Source organism: Mesoplodon mirus, assembly GCF_964341445.2.
Source record: "Mesoplodon mirus genome assembly, chromosome: 16".
Lineage (NCBI taxonomy): Eukaryota > Metazoa > Chordata > Mammalia > Artiodactyla > Ziphiidae > Mesoplodon > Mesoplodon mirus.
Genome location: NC_138992.1, coordinates 65310368 through 65336918, shown reverse-complemented (window position 1 = coordinate 65336918; position 26551 = coordinate 65310368). Strand labels below are relative to the sequence as shown.

The window sequence follows — 26551 nt, the reverse complement described above, 5'->3', positions numbered from 1 at the left end:
GGCAGAATTTAGGTATCAGCTGTGATTCTTCTCTTTCCTTTCCCTTCACCTCCAGGACCTCACCAGGTCCTGCCAGTTATACCTCAGAATGTGTCCACCCCATCACCTTAGACTGGGTCCCCAGAGTCTCCTCCCTAGTACCCGCTGTGGAATTTTCCAGCTGTGCCTCTCCATCTAATACATTCTACATCCAGCAGGTGCCAGAGGGATCTGTACAGGTAAACTGTGCTAGTCCCCTGCTTAAAGGCATTTAATGGCATTGCAGTGCACCCAGAATCACGGGAGATGCGTTATTGTGGCCTGCACATTTCTACACAGTTTGCCCCCGTCCCTCTCTCGAAACCCATTTCTCTGAGCTCCTCTTGCATTAACTTCTTTCTGATCCCAGAACATGACACACCTCTGCCTGGTCAGCCCTGCCCCTGCGGCCGGCGTGGCTGGCCTTCTAGACACTCAAGTGTCAGGCTGGTGGCCGGTCTGTGGAGAGATGGTGCCAGCTTCCCCGGGACACAGTCTGTACCGTGAGTCCCCGTCACTCGTGTCTTCCTCCTCTGGACATCCTGCTTCCTCTACAACTGGTTTTTACCCCTTTCACTGTTACGTTCACCAAAACCCTAAAGCCTCACAGACTTGAGACAACAAAGTTCCTTTCTTGCTCACTTTCCATGCCCAGTGGGTCCCGGGGTCTCTGCTCCACATCGGCCTCACTGAGGTCTAGGCTGGCCAAGCCCCATCAGCTGGAATGCCTCTGACGGTCACAGCAGGGAGGGAATGAGGCAGAGAGCACACCTGCATGAAGATGTCCACCCAGGAGGGACCCGTGTCACCTCCACTCGCGCTGCATTGGCGAAAGCAAGGCACGTGGTCATTCCTACCCTCCCAGGGGGAGGGGAGCCACCCAGTCATGAGTCCCGGAGAACTGGGATGTGGTGGGCGGCACTCATGACCACCTTCGCCCTCCAGAGCGGGTGAGCGATACTCAGGGAGGGGTGTTCTGCTTAGTTTGCACAGTATATGAGTGTGTCTCAGCCCATCTCTAAGATGAGAATAACAATAATAATACTGAAAATAATAATGAGGATACCCACTTCATAAGGTGGTCTGAGGGACTGAATGAATTAATACCTGTTAGGTACTTAGCATAGTAACTGGCATAAGAGCTCAACAAATGTTAGCTGTGCTGGAGAGGATGATGGTGATATTTAAGTCTCAGTTAAATAGAGAACACACAGGTAGATGCAATCCACCATATACAGAAATCTTTATTCATCAAGGGCATTTGCCGGAGATTGACCGGAAATGGTACTCAGCTCAGGATGTTAATTCAGAATCAACAGGCCTACACTCTATCCGAGGGAGCTTAATACTATACGAGCAAAGGTAAAGGAAAATATTCCTGCGAGCACAAATATTAAGCTTTATGCTCTCTTATTACTTTTAAGAATCGAGGAATTTTATGCAAAAACATGCCGTCAAGAACATTGTTTTTCTGTCATTTGTTTGTTAGCCTAACACTTGTCCCCACAGGGTCAGTGCAAGCATGACTGCAGCTGTTTAAAATGAAAAGCAAATACGTGAACACAATTCGTAGAGCTCTGAAAAAAATGTTTATGCTGAGCCCCCGTGACTTCTAATTTAAAAGGTCCATAGAGCACAGAGGACTCCTTGCAGAAGGAGAAGTCCTGCATCTCTTTCCTTTTTGGTAGTCAGAGTGCATCTGTCTGTGCAGCGTGCAGCTTGGGTAATTGGAGTTAATCTAATGCTTTAATCTTTTGGGTGGAGGGAGTGAAGAAATACACAGTCTGTCTTATGAGACATAAACATATCTTTCCAAATAGAAAAAGTGTGTTTAAAATAATTCGCAGCTTTGCAGGGCCCTGAGCAATCTAGCAGAGCTCCCCGATTTTCCCAGGTGTCTAAAAACTATAAACTGCCAAGATATTATTCAGATATCATCTCACAGTGAGACCTTACCTGATGACACTATTTGAAGTTGCAGCCGTGGCTTCATTCCCGTTTTAAAAAGTTTTCTCCTTCCCATTTGTCACCATGTGATACACTATACAGCTTATCTGGTCATTGTTTCCTCCCAGTAGAAGTTAAGCACCAAGAGGGCATGTTTGTTTTGTAAACTGCTACATGCACAGCACCAAGGGCAATGCATGGTTCGATAAATGTGTTTAATTAATTCATTAGTGAAATGACTTAACAAATATTTACTCTGCACAGCATCGGGTTTGACATTATGGAATATAAATAAGAGGTAGAAGATCTTTTCACGGTCTTGAAATAAAATAAACATGACGTTGCTCTGGAAAAATGAGTGTCAAGATATGTGCATGTGTGCTGTTGACTAGAACAGCATGTCATCGGTATTTGGTAAATAAAAGAGAAGATGATTGTGGGCTGGAGAAACCATGCCCGGGCCCTTTGTTCAGTTATGGTTTAATTTGTTTTGCAAATTCTATAGCACATTGTTTGATAGTAAAGACTGATTCCATTTTTGGGTCATTTTGAGTTAGTTCTATAAGAAACAATTTACAGCCAAACATGCAAGTCTAGCCTGGTGGAATCAGTGCTGCCTGGAGTCTGCATCAAGTTTTTTGCCAATTCGGAGTCTGAAAGTGTGTTTTAGCCTTGAGCCCAGTGGAAGAACTTTGCGTTTGGGCAGATTCATGATGTTTCACGATGACTGGGTTGTGGATGGTATTGGGGTAGCCCCTACCACTGCCTGTCCTCACCTGTGCGTGACTCTTTAGCGTCTTAGGGTCAGGACGGGCAGGGCTCCTGTTTGCATGAGTGTGAGAACAGTTTGTCCACATGATATTCTCCCTGACAAATAGAGAAAGCCTAGGGGAAACCCAGGGCAGGCGGAGAGGGGCAATGGGATTTTAACATCTGAAGGTAAGCCAGTGCGGAGGTTTAAGCTCATTTAGTGTTTATTGTAATATTTGGATAGCACTTTAAAGTTTCTCAGGTATTTTCACGTGGTGGTGACAATGGCTGGGAGCGAGGTGATGCCTGTTGAGTACCAGCAATATGTTCTATGCATTTCATTCTCACAGCAGCCCTGTGGGTAGCTATTCTTATTATCCACATTTCATAGATGTCAAAGAGAACCACCCTGGTTTTGCCAGGAGAGCACAGCTAGTCCATGGCAGAACCTGGATTTGAACACAGCTTTCTCATCAAAGTTGTGTGCTGTTCCCATTACTTATTCTGAGAGGAAAAAGTGAACTTTGCATGACAGGCTTTTTATGCAACAGGGTATTAATTTCAGGTGACACCTAGAAGAAGCTCTAGAAATATCTGTAAGCCTATCATAGTCAGTGAGCAAGGTAGTTATCTGTAGCCGCCAGTGCACTTATTCTTTTTTTTTTTTCATATCCCACTGCAGCCTTCTGTCTTCAATAACATATTCTCCTAAATTAGAACGTAAGGCATCAGAGTCCATAGTCCCAACAGACAGTGACAACGAGAAGGGAGAGAGAAACAGCAAACGCGTCTGTTTTAACGTGGCAGGCGATGAGCAGGAAGATTCAGGTCACGACACCATCAGCAACAGAGACTCTTACAGGTAATTCATTCCTGAAACTCATCTCATCGACCAAGTCAAATGTGATTCTGTGTTTTCCACAAAGGTCTTGAAAACGTTTTTGACTGTTGTTTTTGTTCATTATTCCCACAAAATAACCACTGGCTGTTACCAACCGCAGACAAAGCATAGTGAGACATCACTCTCTTTCAAATTCTTCCCTTTTATAATCTGAATAATTTGGAAAAAACATTTTTTCTCCAACCGAGTGGACCTAATTTAGGAGATTTGTTATTCTCTTATGGATTGTGTAACACATATGGCAAATAAACAAGTTGTGCCTATATTAACAGTTTTTTTTTTGAATATCTGTTTCTGATTATTGGACTGTGGGGTAGTGAATAGGAGTTCTTTTTGTTTTGTTCTTCCTCCTTCCTATATTCTGTGATTTAAGCTAATTGAACTAGTTTCATGTACTCACCTCTGTGACCAGCTTTGGGCGTTTTTTCTTCCCTTGCATGCCTTCTGTAAAATTTGGATAGGACTGCTGTAACAGAGTACCAAGAACCAGGTGGCTTGAACAACAGAAATTTGTTTATTATCCTACAGTTCTAGGGCTGGAAGTCTGGAATCCAGGTGTCAGCAGGGTTGGGTTCTTTCTGAGGGCTGTGAAGGAAGGCTCAGTCTCTTGGTTGCAGATGGCTGTCTTCTATCTCTGTCTCTTCCCATCCTTTCCCTTCCAAGCCTGTCTCAGTGTCCATGTTTCCTCTTCTTATAAGGACACCAGTCATACTGAATTAGGGCCCCCCTAGTGACCTCATTTTAACTTGATTACCTTTGTCAAGACCCTACCTCCAAATGAGATCACAGTTTGGAATACTGAGTTTGGACTTCACCATATGAATTTAGGGGCAGGAGAGGGAGAGACACAATTCAACCCATAACACCTTCCCTCCAAACTCTGTCGAGTCATCTTCTTCTTTTTTTTCTTTTTTTTTTGCGGTACGCGGGCCTCTCACTGCTGTGGCCTCTCCCGTTTCGGAGCACAGGCTCTGGACGCGCAGGCTCAGCAGCCATGGCTCACAGGCCCAGCCGCTCCGCAGCATGTGGGATCTTCCCGGACCGGGGCACGAACCCGTGTCCCCTGCATCGGTAGGCGGACTCTCAACCACTGCGCCACCAGGGAAGCCCCCTCGAGTCATCTTCTTACCAGACTCTCAAATGATGGCTCTTCCAGTGAACTTCCTTAATTGAAAGTGCTTTTTCTCCTTTGAATCCTTGTGTCACCTGGAACCTCACTGAGACCTGTGGCAACCTGCCACGTATGCTGAGCGTGCAGCTTCAGAACCTCCCGTTTTATTTACATTAACTGAAGACAAAACCTCTCTTACTCTTATTTATTATACAGTGTTTTACAGTGAAAAGATATTTAGTAATGATCTTTAAATCGAAGTTGTTTCATCAGAGATGTTTAGCACAGACTAATAGCTAACATTAAAAGCATTCTTACCAGACGCAGGGGGAAGCAGGATGATTTCATGGAATTCCTCCCACAACCCTCTGTGGCAGGTTCTGATATTAGCTGCATTTTACATCTAAGGAAGCTGAGGCCTGCAGGAGTTACATAATTTACCTAGGAAATCAGGTGGCCTGGCTCTCAGTTTATTAACCACTCTACTATTCCAATTTCTATGTGAAAAGGATTTTAATGAATACGTGAGTTAATTATTCCTAGAAATTTAATGATATATAAAACACATTAACCACTTTTACCATTTCACTTACTTTTAGCTTCTAAGGAGACCAGTATGCTCTTTAATAAGAACCTGTGGTTTCTCTCCAGTGGGAAATATCAGATCTAAAAATACTTTCTTCCCTCAAATTCTAGTTATCAGATAATTAACATTACTCTCAGGTTCTCTCTAGGGTAAAATAGAAATTTTAAATGTACATTTAAAGTTAAATAAGTCCCTTTTACTTATTCTGAGAGAAAAAAATATTTAGGTCTCCTGTACTACTTCTGAAATCTGTCATGTGTCCATATTCACACATAGACATTTCTAACTTGCTTTCCCTTGATGTTCATCATTATCCAGCACCTAGCAGGTGTGGTGTCCTGTGCTGGGCTCCGGGGTGGAGACAAGATGCCATCTTCCTGGGGCGGGGGAGGGGTGGGAGCTCAGAGTGCAATTAATAAGTTATCCTTTAAGTTACTAGAAAGGGTTGAAAGGCAGAGCTCTTGAAACAGGATTTTGTCACTCTTAGCACATCAACTACAGGCATATACCATCAAATGGATTATAACGAATTTTAAGTTTGGTTTGACTCCTGTAAATAGCTATGCATTTTAAAATTCAATTATGATTAGATTATATGACAAGAAAATTTGAAATATGATCGAATTGAAAATACTTTCTTTTAAAGTAAGATAAAATGTGAGTTGAACAAATTTATCTTTCTCATAAATTTCTATAAAGCATATTAACACATATAACTGTGACATAATAAGTTTATCCAGTAAGAAGTGGCAGGGAAACTTTGCCAGATGCACCGCTAAAGTGACACGTACCTCATTCTTCGCAGCGACTGCAACAGCAATAGGAATTCCGTCACCTCCTTCACCAGCATCTGCAGCAGCCAGTGCAGCTCGTATTTTCACAGCGATGAAATGGACTCAGGTGCGTTTGGTGAAGGCACGCGGACTCTTTGATGATGCCGAACCTAAGGGATTAATTTGCCTGATCCATACTCATTTTTACCTTTCATCATCCATTCTCGGTGGCCACACACATTGCCTTTCAGTTTTACATGCTTGAGAAAGTCAGCTTCCCAATCCCATTATAAACAGAGTGAATTTTTAAAGAGATGGAAGAAAGAAACTAATTTTTATGTTAATAAATGATGTTTTATGATGTTTCTGTGTTACTACGTGGTACCTGTATGATAAGTACACAAGAAACAAGTTTTCTAGGATATCAGGAATTGCTGATTGTGTGAGGAGATGGGATGGGCTTTGAAGCAGGATTTGAAGGCGGCAGATGCACCCGAGCTAGCCTTATGGGCAGTGGGGAAGGGAGTGATGAGAAAAATACTGCTTGATATAAATACCTTATAAATGTTTTATTTTGTGTGTGTTAAGAAAAAGACTTTGCATCGAGTTAGGAAAAATCTTAATTTTGAGATATGCAGTTTATTCCAACTATTTGACCAATAGAAAAATGCACCATTTGAAAGAATCATTAATGTGGGTACCACAGGATTCTTTCTGTGAGACCCTCTGCTTTCATCTCAGTTTTGAAGGAGCAATAATCTGACATCCTAATAGTTATTAAAGCTTTTGGAATTCTTTTTCTGAACATGAGAACTAATGTATGGAATAAGAGCTAGTGTTTCATTATTTTTTACTTTATTGACGTTAAAATGCCTTGGAATGTTGAACATAAGATGAATGATTTATTTTTAATATCTAGGTGATGAGCTTCCCCTAAATGTTCGCATTTCTCGTGATAAACAGGACAAGATACACAGTTGCCTTGAGCATCTTTTCAGCCAGGTACAGTTGGGACAGTTGTGGGTATTTTTTCCACGGACTAAACTGTCAGAAATTCGTTTTTCAGACATAGTGAAAGGAGTTTGGAGTTAGAATGGAATCTGTTCCTACATCCCCTGTACCTTAATTTCTGTAGCTTACAATGGAAAAGAGATTCTTTCAGCCAGCTAACCCAAAGGATTGTTATGAATGTCAAGTATTTCACAGTCCTTAGAAAATTATAAAGTGTTCTACAAACAGGAGTTATTCTGTTCATTATTTGTTTCTTTGTGGGTTTTCAGATTCCTACATAACATTTCTTGTTCAACTTCATTCCTAATCTCAGGAAGCACAGGGTTGTCTTGTGCTCATGTTGGTATTTTGCATTTAAAAAAAAATTTATATCCACAACCAAAATTCATAGTGTAGAAGCTTTTACCACTTTGAAAAGGATTATAACTGTTAGATGTTTTTTAAAAATAATTCTAGAACTCTTCTTTTATAAAGAAAATTTATATTTTGTATTAATATATGGTAGGATAGTAAGAGATATCATTGTAAATGTTATCAGGTGAGTTTATCCTAATATTTTATTTAAAGATAGATTTTGCAAGCAACATGGGATTTCAAAAGTAATTGTTGCTTTGAGGAAAAAAGTATTTTACAAGATTGACTCTTGGAAATACCGAGAAGTTATGTAACTCCCAGAAATCTCTGCTGTTATGATAGGTGGATTCCATTACCAATCTCCTGAAAGGCCAAGCTGTTGTGAGGGCCTTTGAGCAAACCAAGTACCTGACACCAGGTCGAGGGTTACAAGGTAAGGTTTACAAAGTAACTGTTAGAGGCAATTTGGAAACAAAAGTGGGAGACAGTATAGTGAAGCAAAAGCATAGCATGAGAAAAAAAGTTTTGGGTGCTCATTTCATAATTCACTTAATACTACTTCTATTTGGATAATTGTTGAATATATATATATAAAAAAGACCTTTTAGAGTTCTTTGAAATTTTAAAACGTTTAGTGCCTGTAGGGGCCAAACCGAATGAGTTAATTGAAGAAATATAAGTGTTGAGTTGCTTTTGCTGAAACTAGAGTTAATGCCTACTTGGCGGTAGGTAGCCCAGTGATGGGGGGAGGGGTTTGGGGAATGGCAGTTGGCAAACAGAACAAGATCTAGAGCTGGCATTTCCTGACGTCCAGTTTAGGATGTTGAAATAGAGTTTTTATCTAAATTTGCTCCTTCGTTTAAACATTTGTAAAAAGAGAATAATAAGATTTGACTTCGTTTTAGATTTAACAAATTTTCTCCTGTGATAGAGCTAAAGAAATTGCTACCATGATAATAGCCTAGGACCACAGGAATGAAAGAAAGAGGATTCTGTAGTTTATGGGCTTGTGAACTGGTAAGTGGTTGAGACTTAAGAGGGCTTTTCTGTGTTTATTTAGAGTTTCAGCAGGAAATGGAACCAAAGCTGAGTTGTCCAAAAAGGTTAAGGCTTCACATCAAGCAGGATCCTTGGAATCTTCCCAGCAGCGTCCGGAATCTTGCTCAGAACATCCGAAAATTTGTTGAAGGTCAGGATGAAAAGCAAAGAACATACCATGACATTAGCAATACTCATTTAAAAACCCATTCAACCCAAAAGTTTAGTCATGCCTTGATTACTTTTTGAAGTTTTTCATGTTAGGAGGAAAATAAAAGGACTGAAAAGGGTGAGTGAAGGCGGAGGAGGGAAAGAAGGAATAAGATGACAGAACCTTGTGTTCCAAGGATCGAAATGATGTGGACTGTGTCACAGAAAATATTCTCAGGCAATAAAGTAAGGGCTCATTCTTAGGAAGACAAGTGGAACGTGGAGGGATTTTCATATTTTATAACATGAAACAGGATCAGAAACATTCCTAAAGGGTTCACAAAACATATGAAGCTAGACTTCATGGAAAGTCTACAAAATCAATTGTGAGTCTGTGAGAATCAAAATAATGACATAGGTTGCATCATTAGTTTTTAAGTTTCTCTTCTTTCAGAAGCGTTTGTCTAAGTTGATTGTTATTAACTAGCATGAGATTGTCTACTCAACATCCCATAACTGATATAGCCTCTGACTGGAGATAGAAAAGACTTCAAGACAACTCCAGTGAGCCTGGTTGCATGTTGTTTAGGGTAAGAGTTATTAAGTAGAAAATTCTGAGAGTTTCTAAAGTGATTGTGGTGAAAAAGATGAAATGAGAAATTTGTTTAATTTTTTGGTAATGTCTAAATCAATGGTTTTCTTCCCAGTATTAGACCAGTGATTGGCAGTGTCTAGAGACATTTTTCCATTGTCACAATCGTGGGCATGCTACTGGCATCTAGTGGGTAGAGACCAGGGATGCTGCTAAACATTCTACAAGGTACCAGACAGTCCCTCACAACAGAGAATTATTTGGTCCTAAATGTCCATAGGGCTAAGGTTGAGAAACCTGTACAATAAATATTATGGCTGTATTTCCCCGTCATTTGTATGTCATTGGGATGTGGTAAATAGTATTCAGCAGAATTACATCATTACCCACTTTTTTTTAACCCATCACTACCATTTTTTTAGGGTAAATTAGAGAGAGTTGCATACTTTGCTGATGGAAGACAGCTCTTACACCCTGTAGGGTCAGAGCCTGTGATGTCACTCCTTCGTGCCTCAGTGTCTTCACTTACCAAATGACAGGGATGGTGTAAATGTTCTGTGATTACCCAGTCTTCTGCCTAGAAATATACTCAAGTATAACAGCTTAGATATTGTTTAGAGATCAATAGAGAAGAAATTTGTACAGAAATGGAAAACTCCAAATAAATCACAACAATTCTATTGTATAATGAAATCTTTTATTCTTGACAACTGGATTTCTTGACTGTATCTTTATTTTATAGCTAAATACAATGATTATTTGTGACACATTGTAACATCACGTTCAGTCAGAAGTCTGAATTTAAAACCCCCAAAAATAATGAACAGCAAAAATGACAAACATATTTTTAAAGGCTGTGAGCTTTAAGGAATTTAAGCATATACTTTACTGAGTAAAAGGTATGTTTTCGCTGAGTGGATGCCAGTGTCATAACACTCCTAAAAGTTACAATTTGTGAATCTAAATGCAGTTATTGTCATCATCTCTGACTTTTTCTTTTTACATTATATCTGTTTTTAGAATAAATGCAATATCAATCGAGAACAAAGAAACCCTTAAAACTTTTGTTTTGTTTTTTGAAGAGCTTTATCTTTAAGAAAATAACTTCTAATGCAGGGCAAAAAAAACTTATTTTTTAAAAAGGTATTTTTTTTAAGAATTTTACATTTTCATCTCAAGTCCTTCCTTATACACTCAGTACTTCTTTTCACAATGAGCGGCCATAGTGATGACAACTATCTACAGATATTGATTGATTGATAGATGTTGTGAATATTAGTGCCACTCTTGGTCATGGGAGCCCAGCAGCTGATTGACCATGGTTGGCTGTGCTGAGTCAATAGAGTCAACAGAGGGAGGGCTCTTGGCAGAATTTAAGTTGCATCCCTGGCTGCAAGTCTCAGAGAGATGCAGTTACTCTTTGGGTAAGAGCTGTGATTGTCACCGTGTTAAGTGAGTCTTTAAAAACAATTAATCAGTAGTTCAGCTCAGTGGTCCATCAAGGGAGAGGACAAGCTACCATTTCCTGGTGATCTGTGTGGTGTCTGGTCCTGTTCTATGGGGTGGAAGCAACAGCTCTGGGATCCTTGTAATCAGCTGCTTGTTCTGTGGACAGACTCGGAAGTAACCTCACCCGTTCAGCATGAATTCATCCTGTTCAAGTTAAAGTGGTTTTCATTCTATTTCTCAAATTGTCTTTATGGAAGGATTGATTTTATGGAAGGTTAGGTCTGGGCTGGAAGTTTAACATAATGTTACCTTGCCGGAATGTCAGGGTGTATATATAGAGCTGGGATGGCCCCATTCTGATGTTCCCATAGGGGAGGAAAAAATATCCTTTTTTTCTTTAACTCTCCCAGTAAATTAGTCTGACAAAAAACAAATTAACAAGAGAAAAGCACATAAATTTATTTATTATAATTTTCACATGAACACGGGAGCCTGCATAAGGAAATGAAGACCAGAAGAAAAGGTTGAACCTGAGTGTCTTTATACTAGATTTGAAGAAGAGTAGAAAGTCCTGGAAAAATGTTATAGGACAAAAGGGTATGAGCTAAGCATAGTAACCTGGGGGGGGGTTCAGCAAGGCCTGTTCCTCTTGGCATCCCTCCCTCTTTGGAGATAAGGATGCTCCTTTCCTTTGGGTATCGCTCTCCTGAGCAGCTTATGACCTGCTTCCAGGGAAAAGGGAGGTGGTCAGAGAGTCCTTCCTGCCCTCACTGTTTCTCAGATTCCTTCAGCTTAAAATAATACAATATGCCAAAGTGCCGTATTTGGGGGTAGCATGTTCCGAACCCCATCGTTCCTTCGTCTCTGATTTCAAAATATCCTAGCAAGTATATACCAAATATGATATCAAAGTATAATAAGTGTATGGTCTTTATGTAGGAGGGACTGTTCCAGTGCCATTCATAAGTTATCTCACTTCATGCCATTCGCTCAAAGCCTGTAAACTGAGGGCAGAGGAGAGCAGAAGAAATAGTGGACTAAATGGGGGACAGAGTCATTGTGTGGTATCACTAAGATAATCTCCTCCTTAATTCCTCAGCTAAGTTAGGGAATCACAGTGTCAGCTAACTGAAGATATTTTTACGTGGTTAGCCCACTGTGGTATTGTGATTTATAATAAAAAATATATATTTGGTCTTCATCCCCTTTTCTGGCACAGAGATCAAAAAACCCTTGGGATTTCCTGTGATGAGAGGATAAAGCTGCCTTTTCTTATGTTAATGAGGTGACTTTTGGAAATCACCTATGGATGGTGGCTGGTTGCCTGGGGAACCAACCTTGTGAGTAGAAGGTTGGAATTTTAAGTCCTATCCCTGACCTCCAGGGAAGGGAGAGAGGCTGGAGATTGAGTTCAGTTGCTAATGGCCAATTATTTAATCGACCATGCTTATGTTATGAAGCCACCATAAAAACCCAAAAGGAGAGGACTGGAGGGTTTCTAGGCTGGTGAACTTGTGTTGGTGCCTGGAGCTCGGTGCCCTTTCCCCATGCCTTGCCCTGTGCCTTGCCCTCTTCCATCTGGCTGTCCCTGAGTTACATCCTTTTGTAATAAACTGGTATTCTAGTAAGTAAAACGGTTCTCTGAGTTCTGTGAGCTGTTCTAGCAAACTAATCGAACCCAGGGAGGGGATCATTGGAACCTCCTGTGTACAGCCAGTTGGTCAGAAGCACAGATGACAACCTGGACTTGTGATTGGTGTCTGAAGGAGGGTGAGTGGGTCCCGTGGGGCTGAGCCCTTATCCTGTGGGATCTACAGGTAGATAGTGTCAGAACTGAATTGAATCGTAGGACACGCAACTGGGGTTGAAGAGTTGCTTGGTGGTGTGGGGAAGAATACATATCTAAACTGGATCCACCATCACCTTAAATTCAAATGTCTGTTAGTGACATTTCAACTCTTTGTTGCCTACAAAAATTACACTCCTTTTAAAAGCTCCTATTTTTGTAGCAACCTACTTTTTTTCATTTTTTTCTCTGCCTTTGTCCTAATATCCTAAAGAGCTTCTTCTCCTCCTCCCCCCCTCCTCCTCCCCATCCCCCTCCCCTCTCCCTCCTCCCCCTCCCCCTCCCCTCCTCCTCCTCCTCCTCCTCCTCCTCCTTCTTCTTTCTTCTTCTTCTTTTAATTCAAAAGTCTGTTCAGTTTTTCCCTTTTTCTTCATATCTCAGTTACAAAATAGTTTTCTGGCTAATCCCTTGTCTCTATCTTTTCTGGTTCATATATACCGTCACCAGATTCATTCTCTTAAAATATCATGTTCAGTACCCTGCCTCAGAGCCTTCGAGTTATTTTCTGTTAGATAAATCTAAACTCGTCAATCTGCTGCTGAAAGCCATTTTTCAATAGGGCTTTCCAATTGTATCCCAATCTCAATCTCTTAATAATATAATAAAATCTTTTCTATGCTAGATTGTTGAATGTTCGGCATTTATTCTCTGTTCCCTTGCTAGCGCTATTTCCCACTCTTAGGATAAGTACTTAGTCTCCTGACAATGAACTTTGAAAACTTAAAAACTTTTGAGACTCTCTTAAAAACAAAGCGATACCAATTTTAGCCGTATCCAGGTTACAGTAATAATAGTGCTTCACAGGTACACAGCACTTTAAATAATTTTCCAGGGCTTTTAATATCTATTCCCATTTATGTTTATACACAGTCCTATAAGATAGATAAGATAGATGTTATTATCACTTATGAATGAGCAAGTTGAGACTCAAAAGTAGATTAACAATGTATTGAGGATGACAAAGCTAGTGTGTAACAGATGGGTCTCTCCAGTGTAACTTTTCTGCCTCTGAAATCCGTTTGTTCTTGTGTCTCACTTGTAAAACTTAATGCCCTTTCAGGCATTTCCTGCATTTCTTATCTGTTACTTTTGTGGCTCTGATTCTGCTGTGAACCTGTTTAGAATAGGGTACAACCTAGCCTTTTTTATTTCCCATAATCTTGGTTACATAAAGGAACTCTTTATGTTTTAATATTTAACTATTGCAAGTAAACTATTTACCAATTGGAAGCAAATGGACACAGAGCTCATTGGGCACATAGCAATCAGTATGATGTTAATACACATCATTTATCAGACATCTGTGATTGGCCCTGTGTGGGAATGGGGTGAGAAGAGTATTTGGAAATACTTAGTATTTTTCTGTCTTTTGGGGCAGTATCTTGACCTACAGATAGGAAAGCCACAATATATACATATATTTCTAATATTAATACACAGATAATTCACAATATCATGTACACATATTTATTAATATATATTTATATATTGTATGACATATATTCTTTATATATTGTATATATAGTTTCTAAAAGTTTAAATTTTAAAAATACTATTTGACAGTTTATTGATCAAGACCATAATAGCTGTAGGTGTTCAGAGAACACCATGCAAGCTAACAACAGCTAATGATGACCTACAACAGTAGCAGGATTTGAATGGTGTTTCATAGGCTCATGTAATTCAGATCTGGAAGAGATTTTAGGGTCTTCAGCAATGGGTAGAATTTATATAGGTAGATAGGGAAAAATAGCATGTCAAGTGAATGGGGTTTTTATTATCTAATGTATATAATAAGGTTGTGCTGATTTTTACTACACAGTTAAATTTGATGTTAGTTGCAGAAAAAGACTGAACAACTGACTGGTATGTTATCTTTCTCTGCAGAGGTAAAGTGTAGGATACTCCTGGCTCTTCTTGAATATTCAGGTAATATTTTACATTATTTTTACTATTTGAGATTATTATAGCCCATGACCTTAGATGTCTTATGATATGAAGGCAGTGTCTTCAACTGTTTACAAAATAGATGGAAATACGATCTCTACCTTTTCTAAAGCCTTGCAGAGATTAAAAAAATACTTAGGTAGTATTTTGATAAAAACATAAAACATATGCTCATCTTCAATTAAAGGTTAAAAACATGAAAACATATAAATGTATATTTCTACAAAATATAATTTAAAAGGAGAAAGGGAGGGGGTTTTGGTAAAGTTAATTGTACAAATAGGCTTTTTTGTGAAACTGTGTCTAACTTTTGTTATAACAAGGATGTAGGCGGGTTCAGATTTAAGGAGAAACAGACTGTGCTTTTGATAGGAGGACTCTCAATCTGAAATCGTTTTGCAAGGGCATGGACACAGAGAGGGGAAGAATTTGTGAGCACTTTTACAGTCTGTCACACTTGGAAAATTTAAATTATAAACGAATGAACGAGCCAACTTAACCAAGAGGGCCTTTTTTTTTTTTGATGATAGGTTTTTGCTTTGCTTTTTGACTGAGTAATAATATCAAAAGTATCTTACATTTTTTGAGCTTTCATAATGACAGCGTAGTCGATGGACCTCATTTTTATGGATTTCACTGAGTTCTCACAACTACTCTGTGAGAATATTATTATTGTTTCCACAGTTTTAAAGGTGAAGAAATCTCCATTCAAGCAGATGAATAATAACTAGCACATGGTAGTCAGTCAACACATATTTTGGGACATCTAGAAGATTAGGCATAGAGATGCCTTACTGGGTGAATAAATAACTAGTAGGTGCAGTTTTGAAATTCAAACTTAGTTCTGCCAATTCCAGAAATGGTCCTGGAATGCATTGCTTTATTTATTAATATTCAGATGGCTGTTCTTATTTTGATTTCAATTTCATTTTTCTATTCCTATCATAATTCTCCTTTTTCCTACTTGATTTACTCCTTTTTTCTTTGTTACATTTGAGTGATACCAAACAGCCAAATTACTCCATATTGTTGGCTATAAAATTATGCTTTTCACTTGAAAAGGGTGGACTGGGTCTGCTAAACATTATTCTTAATTGTCTTTTAGTCCTGTCTTTCTGTCTCTCTGATCTCTTCTTCTTGTTTCTTTGTTTATTTTGCTTTCTTTCCCCTACAATCTCAGAATAATGACAGATTACTTGCATGTCTAGAAACCATCTCATTCTTTTCAGATCAGCAAGCTTACAGTGGAGTTTGAGTTTTTTAAACAGTTGAGACTAAATTAAGTGTTAATGTTTTTAAACATGTCTGTAGAAGATGAATTTAAGTAGGTGCTTAAATACTGAAATGGAATGGAAGCTTTTGATAGGTAAAAAGCCATTTGTTTTGAGTGTATTCCCACTAGAAGGGAATTTTTACTTGGTGAAAATAAACAAGCTGTCAAAAAAACAGAACTTGCTTTTCTTCTTTTACTAGAAGCTGGGAGCAGCTGTTGTGATTCTTGCTGTAGTTCTTATTGATAAAGATGAGGAATGAGAATAGCTTTGGTAAAGGATGGACACTGGTGACTTTCGAACAGCTGCATAATTAAAAGGAAAAGACCTGTATGTTTTTGCTGAAAGTTTGCTTATTGGGTTTCTTTCTTTATCATGATGTTCCTTTTCTATTTAGCAATAAAACTGAGCACCCATGTGCCAGGCACCATGCTAGATGCTAGGGAAAAGAAGAATCATGATAATATCACTGTCCGTTTTCACCTTGCTAAATGCTTTAAATTTTTATCTCATTTATCTTCATCACAGATCTAAGAAGTAGGAATAATCCCTATTTTACGAATAGGGATCTGATACCTAGAATTGTATAGATTAAAATTGGCAGAATGGGAAGTTGAAAGCAGATTATCTGCCTCTCACGTCCCTGAGCATAAATCACATGATATGTCACTTCCCCTGGCGTTGATGTGCTGACGGGTCCCTGGGGGAAGACTAGCATGTGAGCAAACTCTCACAATGTGAGGTCATTAGCCCTTCAGTAGGGGGAGACACCCCCAGACCTGCGGGGACAGAAAGAAATGCACAGACTTCCTGAAGGAGAGAGGACATTCCCCAAAGGGAGATAATATTTTGGTAGTTCAATGAGTTGACTCTTGAAGAATGATTTCAAGTTTGCTGGGTGGTGAGGGGAGGAGGGTGGCCCTCAGCCAGAGGGTCCATGGACCAAGAATCACCCTTTTAAGTCAAACTAAATCCAGTCATTTCAAGAAGCCAGAGAATGAGCTCATACATTTTCATTTCAGTTAATTCATTTGTTTGTTAGTTGCTCTACTGGTTCATTATTTTCATTCAGTAAGTATTTGTTGAATGTCTATACCCAGTTACAAATTATGCACAACGGAATAAGTGTTTTGCTTTTTTCTTAGTTGAGACTTGGACAAAGTTCTTTCCCAGTTTAGCCATTTTATAGTGACCTGTAAAACGTTATTTTCTATCTATTAGAACAGGCACATAGTATATAACTACTTAAAAGAAATGTCTAACACATGTTGTTAGTTAAATTAATAGGTTGAACTATATGGAATTGCCATATTCAATCATGTTGACCTACTAAAACAGCAAGTTCATATAGTTCAACCTAGTCAATGAATATTTTATTATATAATTAAATATTTTTAATATATTATCCTGTTTCTAACAAAATTTTCAAGAGTAGCTTTTACTAACAGTGAAACTAAGTAACAAGCAGCACTTATGTGTACACATGCTTTGACAGTCATTAAAAACAGGTGTTCCATGTTCTTGGTAAACAACTTAAAAACTATACCTTTCTATCAATAAAGCAAGAACTCATTGCTGAGTAAAGGCAGCATGTCTATCTATGTTATACACTAATTATTGACAATGCTTCTTCATTTCAGAAGATTCTGAGCCCTCAAAATATTCAGTACACTTTTGGGAGTATGATGATATTTACCTGTGTTGTCCCTCTAGTACAAGAGATTTCTCAATGTACAGAATGTATGGCTTGGTGTTCATGTTGTTTATGTAGTTTGTGTTATATCCAACGCCCCAGAGAAGTGAACCTTTTGGGATCAGGTTCTCAGGGGCACAGCTGCTTTCCATTTGAAAAACCTGAGGTCCAGGACTGGCAATTCACAGGGTAAACATACCTTCAAAGTGGGTCAATCAAAAGTCCAGTTAATCGCAGAATAAGAATGCTAGTAAAAATCAATTTATGCTAGAACTGCAAATATTTTACCTATTTCAAAAAAATATAGGAATTTATGAACTGGACCTGTTTATACCTTATGAAGTTGAATAGGTGACTTCAGGAGATACAGATTTGCATATTATTACAAGCAATTGGACATGATACTCTTCCCCATGTGTGTTTCACATTAATATTTGAATAGGTCTAGCAGGTAGTTTTTTAAAATTTAGTACTAATAATATTTTATTTCATTTACCAGCGCAAACTGAAAAACTGGACTTTGAGTTTTCTTTAGGAAAGTGTCATGTACCAGTACAAATTGTGTTCCATCATGAAAAATAAAGTAAATAAAATAAAGCCTTATTTTATTGGGTTTTATAAAACAATTTAGTGATCGCAAAATAAAGTTACAATATCAATTAAGAAAAATGAGCTTAATGTTTCTAACATTTTTGGGTGTTCAGTGTTTTCTAAAAGGCATACTTGCTCAAACGTATGTGCTCATGAATAGAGCTCAAATTCACATTTTTCCCATGGAGTGAGTTTAGGGGAAGGATGAAATAACAGTGAATGCAAATGCTGAATGCATTGGTCTTATTCAACTATGACATTTTCCAAAACTGCCTTTATGTTCTCCTGGATCACAGACAGTGAGACACAGCTCCGAAGAGACATGGTTTTCTGCCAGAGTCTCGTGGCCACAGTCTGTGCCTTCTCCGAGCAGCTCATGGCCGCCTTAAACCAGATGTTTGACAACAGCAAGGAAAATGAGATGGAAACTTGGGAAGCCAGCAGAAGGTGGCTGGACCAGATAGCGAATGCAGGAGTTCTTTTTCACTTTCAGTCACTTCTGTCACCAAACTTGGTAAGGAACCACAGTGCCTCCTACTGGCTGTGTCAACTGGAACGTACATTGGGACCTATTCCCAATAAAACATGGTTATTCGTTATTGTATCCACAGTCATCCAGCTCCTTTAAAAGGATATGTTTTTCCGTGGGCAAATATAGCTTTAATAAGTATGTGGAAATATCTTTCCTGATTTTTATTCTCAGTGGCTGCTAAAAGCTGAGAAAGCCTCCATCTGTTACTAATTCCTGTATCCCTAAGCACCGGCCGAGAAAGGTCAGCAGAGGAAAGAGTGTCTGTCTGCTGCGGTTGCTTATTTGCAGTCCAGAAGGAAGAGTCTGCCGTGAGACCTGAGCTCCCCCTGAGGTTGATGTTCTGGAACATGCTCTTAGAAGAGCTCTGACAACTTGCATGCCATACTGTCTGACAATCTGGTTAAAATTTGCATGTGTTAAATGATTTTATTTCCTTCCTTTGTGTGCATGTTTTTCCTGTTAAATCTAAGAACATTGCCTTAATTACTGTAAAATATGCCGTGTTTATGCATCAGTTGTCCACAGCGGAGATGAAGAAAGCATCTCGAAATGTTTGGTAAAACTGTGGTGAACTTAGAGTTTTTTTCACATATACTTCCTGTGGTTCTGATAGTTGTCATGATGTATAAAGGCAAATATGTTCAGTTTATTTAAACTTAAGGTGCGTGTTAAATATAATTTTGATTTGAAACATGAGACGCTATTTTATCTGTTAAAGTACACATAGAAAATGTAGCTACCAAGTAACATGGTTGAGTTTTTAAACGAATGTATATGAGTTTATACATCAAAATAATGTTTTTCTTCAATGGTATTGAGGACGGGGGGTAATTGCTGTACTGCACGGTCATAAAAAGTTCTGGAATGGTAAGGTAAGGAAGTCCATTCAGCTGAGTGAAATTCAGAGAAACAGGATTAGATTCTTTTGGAAAGACTCTATACACTCCATGTGGGTGATCAATTTTTTACTTGGTTGCTAATATAACCAAATAAGAAAGATTTAATTAATGAAAACTGAAATAAATCACTTGAAAAGTGTTTAAAAACAAAATAAATACTAATTAATCATTGCCTATCAAATAAAAATTACGTAAGATAAGATGCCCTCTTCCTACTGCATGGTAGGCTTTAAGTGTTTGTTGAACAAATTAATGAATGAGGCTTCATTTCTGTTCTTTTCTTACTTAAAAACTGCCATTGTCTAGTCAAGTGCTGGTACATTTATTTGAAATCTCAAGGAATTGGGGAAAGTATTTGTAATTCATACATCTGGTAAGTGACATATCCAGACTATATAAAGAATCCTTAAAACTAAAGAATAAAAAGACATCTCGATTAAAAAGCAGGCAAAGGATTTGAATGGCCATTTCTCCAAAGAAGATATAACATGGCCAAAAGCACATGAAAAGACGATTAACATCATTAGCCATTGGGGACGTGCAACTCAAAACTACAGTGAGATACTATGTCACAGTGATGTGGATGGCTACAATCCAAAAGACAGACAGGCACAAGTGTTGGTGAGGATGTGGAGAAATTGTAACCCTCAGACACTGCTGGGGGGAATGGAAAATAGTGCAGCCATTTTGGAAAACATTACGGCAGTTCCTCTAAATGTTAAATGTGGAATTTCTATATGACCCAGAAATTCTACTCCTAGGTAATATCCAAGAGAAAAGAAAACTTATATTCTAGCAAAACTTGTACACAAATGTTCCTGGCAAGATTATTCATAATACCTAAAAAGTGGAAACAACCCAAATGTCCATGAGCTGTCTGATGAGTGGATAAACAAGTTGGGGTATATCCATACAATGAAATATTATTCAGCAGTAAAAAGGAGTGAGGTACTGATACATGCTACAACATGGATGAACCTTGGAAACATGTTAAGAGAAATAAACCAGTTACAAAAGACCACGTATTATTTGATTACATTATTATGTAATAATATAATAGGCAAACTTTAGAGACTGAAAATAGGCTAGTGGTTGCCTGGGGCTAAGGATTGGAGGAAGGTATATGGAGGATGAATGCTAATGGGTACTGACTTTCTTTTTTGGGGTGGTGAAAATATTCTAAAATCAGATGATGGTGATAGTTACACAACTCTGCATATATACTAAAAACCCCTGAGCTGTATACTTAAACTGGGTGGATGTTATGGTATGTGAATTATATCTCAAGAAAGCTGTTTTTTTGTTTTAAATCGGCCTTATGAAACCCTTAAGTTTATTTAAAGAATTGACTAAAAAAAATTCAAAGGTAGGGCCTCCCTGGTGGCGCAGTGGTTGAGAGTCCGCCTGCCGATGCAGGGGATACGGGTTCGTGCCCTGGTCTGGGAGGATCCCATATGCCGCGGAGCGGCTGGGCCCGTGAGCCACGGCCGCTGGGCCTGCGCATCCGGAGCCTGTGCTCCGCAACGGGAGAGGCCACGACGGTGAGAGGCCCGCATACCGCAAAAAGAATAGAAAAAAAAAAAAAAAAAAAAAAAATTCAAAGGTAGTTAAAAAAAAAGTCAAAGAAACTTGTAGTCTTTCTGCCTCTGTAACAAGAGCGCTAAGGGCCTCCTGGAACTGTGAAGAGCTCCCTGGGAGCTGCAGGCACTGGCGGTCTGTGTGTTCCTGGGCTCTGAGCACAGTCCTAGGTCCTTGGGTATGTGCTTAGCCACATCTGCAGGTTACGATCAGAGCGCAGCCTGTTTGGGACATTTCTTCCTGTGTGTATTCCTCTCAATTGAAAGAATGTTGATTCTTTAGTCCTGTCCCTACAATTCCAGGTTCATGGCATTTTTCTGCTGCTTCAAAGGACTTTAAAAAGTAAAAGTCTTATAAACATTTATCCAGCACTTACTGTGTACGATCCATTATATTAAGTACCAAACTAAGGTACAAAGGTGATGATGCTGTTAACCTTTTGGTATCCATGCAGTCCTTCTTTGGGGTCTGAGGCTGCCTTAGTGGGGTTTTTCCCATACACAATAGAAATTCTTTACCATCTCCTTCACCCTCTACTCATACTGCCCCCAAAATATGGCTATAAGCTTACAGCAACTTTTAAAAAATTAGGGTAAAGCACGTTAAAATTATTGTTGAAAAGGATCATTTGGGCTTCCCTGGTGGCGCAGTGGTTGAGAGTCCGCCTGCCGATGCAGGGTACATGGGTTCGTGCCCCAGTCTGGGAAGATCCCACATGCCGCGGAGCGGCTGGGCCCGTGAGCCATGGCCGCTGAGCCTGCGCGTCCGGAGCCTGTGCTCCACAACGGGAGAGGCCACAACAGTGAGAGGCCCACGTACCGCAAAAAAAAAAAAAAAAGGATCATTGACATTCTTAAGGAAACAAATGTACCTTTGAAAGAAAAGTTGTGTATGGTTAGGTTAATTATTCTTTCATGAGGAAATTAGTAAATGACTTTAGATAGTGCACTGAACTGCTAATAGGAAGGTCAGATCCAGTAGTAGAAAGATGATGTCGCTGAGATATGCAGTGAACTTGTTACCATGTCTGGGCCTTACCTGCCTCAGCTGTAAAATATGCTGTAGGAATGAAATGAATGATTAAAACAAATCAAATCTCATATTCACAAGATTCTAGATTAAGGCCCCATAAAGGCAAGTGAAAATGATTCTTGTCCCCAGGCTCTTTGGAAGAAAAATCATTACATACATGCAAATTGCTTTTATCACAGTTTTCAAAAATTACAAATTGAATAATGCACAGGTTATCTTATCGTAAAGTACGATGACCATTATGTACTAGGCTTTTTAAGAAAACAGTATTTTTGTCTTTCAGCTGTTATATTTGTCAGATTATAGAGATTTAGAGGCAAATAGCATGTTTTTTTGTGTACACATTTGTAACTTATAAACAAAATCAATAGAATTAGAATCTAGCTACAAAATAGACTGAAAAAATCATTTAGACAGCAGAGAAAAGGGAAAATATAAAACTACAAAAGAAACATAACAGGATTTGTTCATTTCATTTTAGGCAGTAAATTCTCAGATGTGTTGATAATTTGGTTTGTACTTAAATAAAACACAAGTGAACCTAGTTTTGGTCTGGAGTTGTTACGTTGTATTATGTTATATTATGTTTTATCCCAAGCAATCCTATCATATCAGGTATTGTTTTTATTTCTTTCTAGACAGATGAACAAGCCATGCTAGAAGATACACTGGTTGCACTATTTGATTTGGAAAAGGTTTCTTTTTACTTTAAACCATCAGAAGAGGAACCACTGGTTGCAAGTAAGTAGTTAAATATTTCATGTATGTTTTGTAAAATTTCTTTGGCATCAGACAACAACATATGTCATAACTTTGATATGAATATATTTGATATGCAGTTTTATATAAAATATTATATTTAGGGTAAAATAGTAATAACCAACTGGAGAAGTGATAGAAAGTATATATAAATTAAATTTACAGCTAATTTTATACTTCTGTTTTTAGCTATTAATCTGACCTCTAAAACTTTTTTGGAGTGTGTGTGTCAAATATTGTGCTACTCAAGATTGCCTTTTCTTTTTTGTTATTGTGGTGAAACATACATACCATAAAATTTACCATTTAACCCATTTTCAGTATACAATTCAATGGTATTAAGTTCATTCAAAATGTTGTGCATGGGGCTTCCCTGGTGGCGCAGTGGTTGAGAGTCCGCCTGCCGATGCAGGGGACGCGGGTTCGTGCCCCGGTCCGGGAAGATTCCACATGCCGTGGAGCGGCTGGGCCTGTGAGCCATGGCCGCTGAGCCTGTGCATCCAGAGCCTGTGCTCCGCAGCGGGAGAGGCCGCAACGGTGAGAGGCCTGCGTACCGCAAAAAAAAAAACCAACAATGTTGTGCAGCCATTTCCACCATCCGTCTCCAGAACTTTTTCATCTTCCCAAACAGAAATTCCATACTCCTTAAACAATCACTACCCTCCCCCGCTTCTCCAATTCCTGGTAACCTCTCTTCCACTTTCTGGCTCTGAATTTGCCTATGCTACGTACCTCATATAAGTGGGATCACAGAACATTTGTCCTTTCTGCTGCTTTTTTCATGTCAAGACTTCTTTTAATAAAAGAACTGCCCTAACATTTCTGACTATGTGGATAATCTCTGAGGCCACCAAAGCATTCGCTCAAATATATAATAATTACTTAGCAAAATTGATTGAATTGGGTTTCCACTCCTTATCTTCAGTTGATCCTGTAGAAAGTGTGTTAGCAGGCAATGAAAACAGTGTTTAGAGCCAAGAATATACAGAGACATTACAGTTGTTTGATCTGACAATAATTGATAAAATTTATAATTTAATTCTGAAGAAGTAGACACATAGTCTACATTTTTGCCAGCTTAAAAATGAAAATTAAAAATTATCCAAGTGTCAAAAAATTTAGTGTGTACAAATATAATCACATTAACTATCTTGATTAATTTATTCATCCTGTACTATTTCCAAGACGGCAAAACCTATCTTGTTCATTGCTGTATATCCAGCACTCGAGATGCCTGGAACAAAAAGGCCAATATTTTTTTTCAAGTAAATGAACAAATATCAATTCAGTTTATACAGTGCATCAGGCAGAAAGGCTTTATGGTTATAAACGTAGAAGGATAAACAAACTTGCTGTGCAGAATGAAGAATAGAATTTCAACAGAACTTGGATGTATCTAATGTTGCAAAGAAGTTACTTTATGAAATTGAATTGAAAGATTGAAAAGTATCCCTTTCCTTTAGCAATGGGCCATCATTAAACCTAACAAAGGCATTGTTTTAGAAGTATACATCCAGAGAAATAGTAACACCTAGGGCTTAATCTCTATATCTTTTAGTTTCTGCAAGTTATGATCATTTATCTACCATTTCAGCATTGTCACAAATAGGTTTAAAATGTGTCTATCGGTCCAAGAAATCTTTAGCAGTTTGTTATTTTTCTGTTTCTTGTTTGTTCATAAATGTGAGGATCCCCTATGTATTACGGTAGAAGATCTAGACAGATCTTTCAGGGCTGGGAAGGTTTTTTACTTATTTGCACATTTCCAATGTCGAGTACAATAAATAGGGACTCAATAAATATTCATTTAATCTGTTATCTAGGAATTATAATCATTCATTCATCAAAAATTTCTTAAGTGCCTACTTATGGCCAAGTGATCCAATAGAGAACTAAACAGACAGAGATAAATAATAAGTGAGATAAATGAGTTATTTTGATAATAAATTAGAAGATAATATGAATGCATGACAGGAATTGGAAAAAGAGCAAAGGATGAAACTGAGGGGGCAGGTAGGGCAGTTTTGATCTGGTGCTCGGGGAATGGAACTTGCAAAACACGTGCTAACTGTGATAATGGTTGCTATGTACTCAGTTTCTTGCACACTACTTCAGAAGTGTACCCCAAGGACTCATCTTGACTAAAATATGAATGAGGCAGCTGTCCTGGGAAATTATGATTCCAAACCATGTGTAGCTAAACTTCTCATTTAGTTAAGTGAGACACCTGGTGTGTTAAAGTGTAACGAAGTTTTCTATTACAGAATTTTATATACAGTACAGTAATAAATCTGTTGCTTTAGCTAATGAGAAGCTGATTTAATACTCTTTGACCAACTAACACTGTCAGTATGCCAAACCTGAGCTTTAATATACGTGGGTACTTTTAATATATTAGTTTCTAGTAATTTTCGGGATTCTTTTTTTTTGCGGTACGCGGGCCTCTCACTGCTGTGGCCTCTCCCGTTGTGGAGCACAGGCTCCGGACGCGCAGGCTCAGCGGCCACGGCTCACGGGCCCAGCCGCTCCGCGGCACGTGGGATCCTCCCGGACCGGGGCACGAACCCGTGTCCCCTGCATCGGCAGGCGGACTCTCAACCACTGCGCCACCAGGGAAGCCCTGGGATTCTTTTTAAAGCTTAACAAATATACTAAAAAAATATCCTGATTTTAGGAAGTAGTGTAACATTAAATGTCATTTTAGATGTTCCTCTTACTTATCAAGCTGAAGGAAGCCGGCAAGCTCTGAAAGTTTACTTCTACATCGATAGTTATCATTTTGAACAACTGCCTCAAAGGTTGAAAAACGGAGGAGGGTTTAAAATTCATCCTGTTCTTTTTGCACAAGGTAAGCTGCTTTCTTTATTACACTTCATGTACTTAAATTATTTTATCTTTATCAATTTTTTAAAATGTAGTTGTGACCATCCTTTTTTTTCATGAATTCAAAAATTTATTCATAGTACCTAGGTAATATGTTTACTGGTGGGAATGTTTGTTAAAGAAAGAATTGCGTATGGTTTAAATACTTATCAAATAGGATTGCAGCATTATTTAGTGGAGAAATAAGGCATGAGTGGCTTAAATAAAGATAAATTAATTTGGCTTAAATTATGGTAGAACCATTAAAATTGGTTGGTTAAGATATTTTATGAGATAGAAGAAGTTTGATAACATACCCACGCAGATTACAAAAAAGAATTTATATTATAGTGTCAATTATGTCATACATGTATGTATATACTTACATGTGTGTAAAATGTATCATTGGATGATTAAATTGATATTTTAATCTTTAAGTTTTTTTGCATTGCGTCAATTTTTTTGTCAGTAAAAATGTATTCCTTTCATAATAAAAAAATTGTTTTGGCAAATAAACAATGAGTGTTAACTGCAGTAGAAGAAATTAAGAATAACGAATAAGAAGATTCTTGCAGTGAAGTGATTTCCCAGGGAAGGTCCTGGATCTTCTTTATTTCTGTGGTCACAGATGCTGCCAGAAAAGATCAGAAATTCAGGTTATTGTGTAGTATCTTTTTGTCTATGATTTTTTTTTAAGTTCATGCTGTGATCAAGATTGTATCAATTTCTCTGAGTGGTACAACAGAACATTTCATTTTTTCTTCTTTGAGTTTTCAAGACTGCATTGGTATTGCTGTAGAATTTTTATATTTTAATAAAAAATGAGAAGAGTAGAGGAATAAAATCCATCTCAGTAACGGA

General features: G+C 38.4%; 1 protein-coding gene across 4 annotated transcripts in view; it reads left to right on the top strand.

The window, feature by feature from the left end:
• Positions 1-26551, top strand: part of PREX2 (phosphatidylinositol-3,4,5-trisphosphate dependent Rac exchange factor 2) — a 287717-nt gene that overhangs the window by 173383 nt on the left and 87783 nt on the right. Inside the window, exons 26-34 of one of the 4 annotated variants that reach the window (XM_082600893.1) lie at positions 3398-3577; positions 6119-6213; positions 7006-7088; positions 7794-7884; positions 8512-8640; positions 14414-14455; positions 18325-18542; positions 22708-22810; positions 25533-25676. In XM_082600893.1, the coding sequence (XP_082457019.1) occupies positions 3398-3577; positions 6119-6213; positions 7006-7088; positions 7794-7884; positions 8512-8640; positions 14414-14455; positions 18325-18542; positions 22708-22810; positions 25533-25676 (1085 nt within the window). Of the gene's footprint in view, positions 1-3255; positions 3578-6118; positions 6214-7005; positions 7089-7793; positions 7885-8511; positions 8641-14413; positions 14456-18324; positions 18543-22707; positions 22811-25532; positions 25677-26551 lie in introns of those variants that run through there. The other 3 variants (XM_082600894.1, XM_082600896.1, XM_082600895.1) reach the window with 3 other exon arrangements.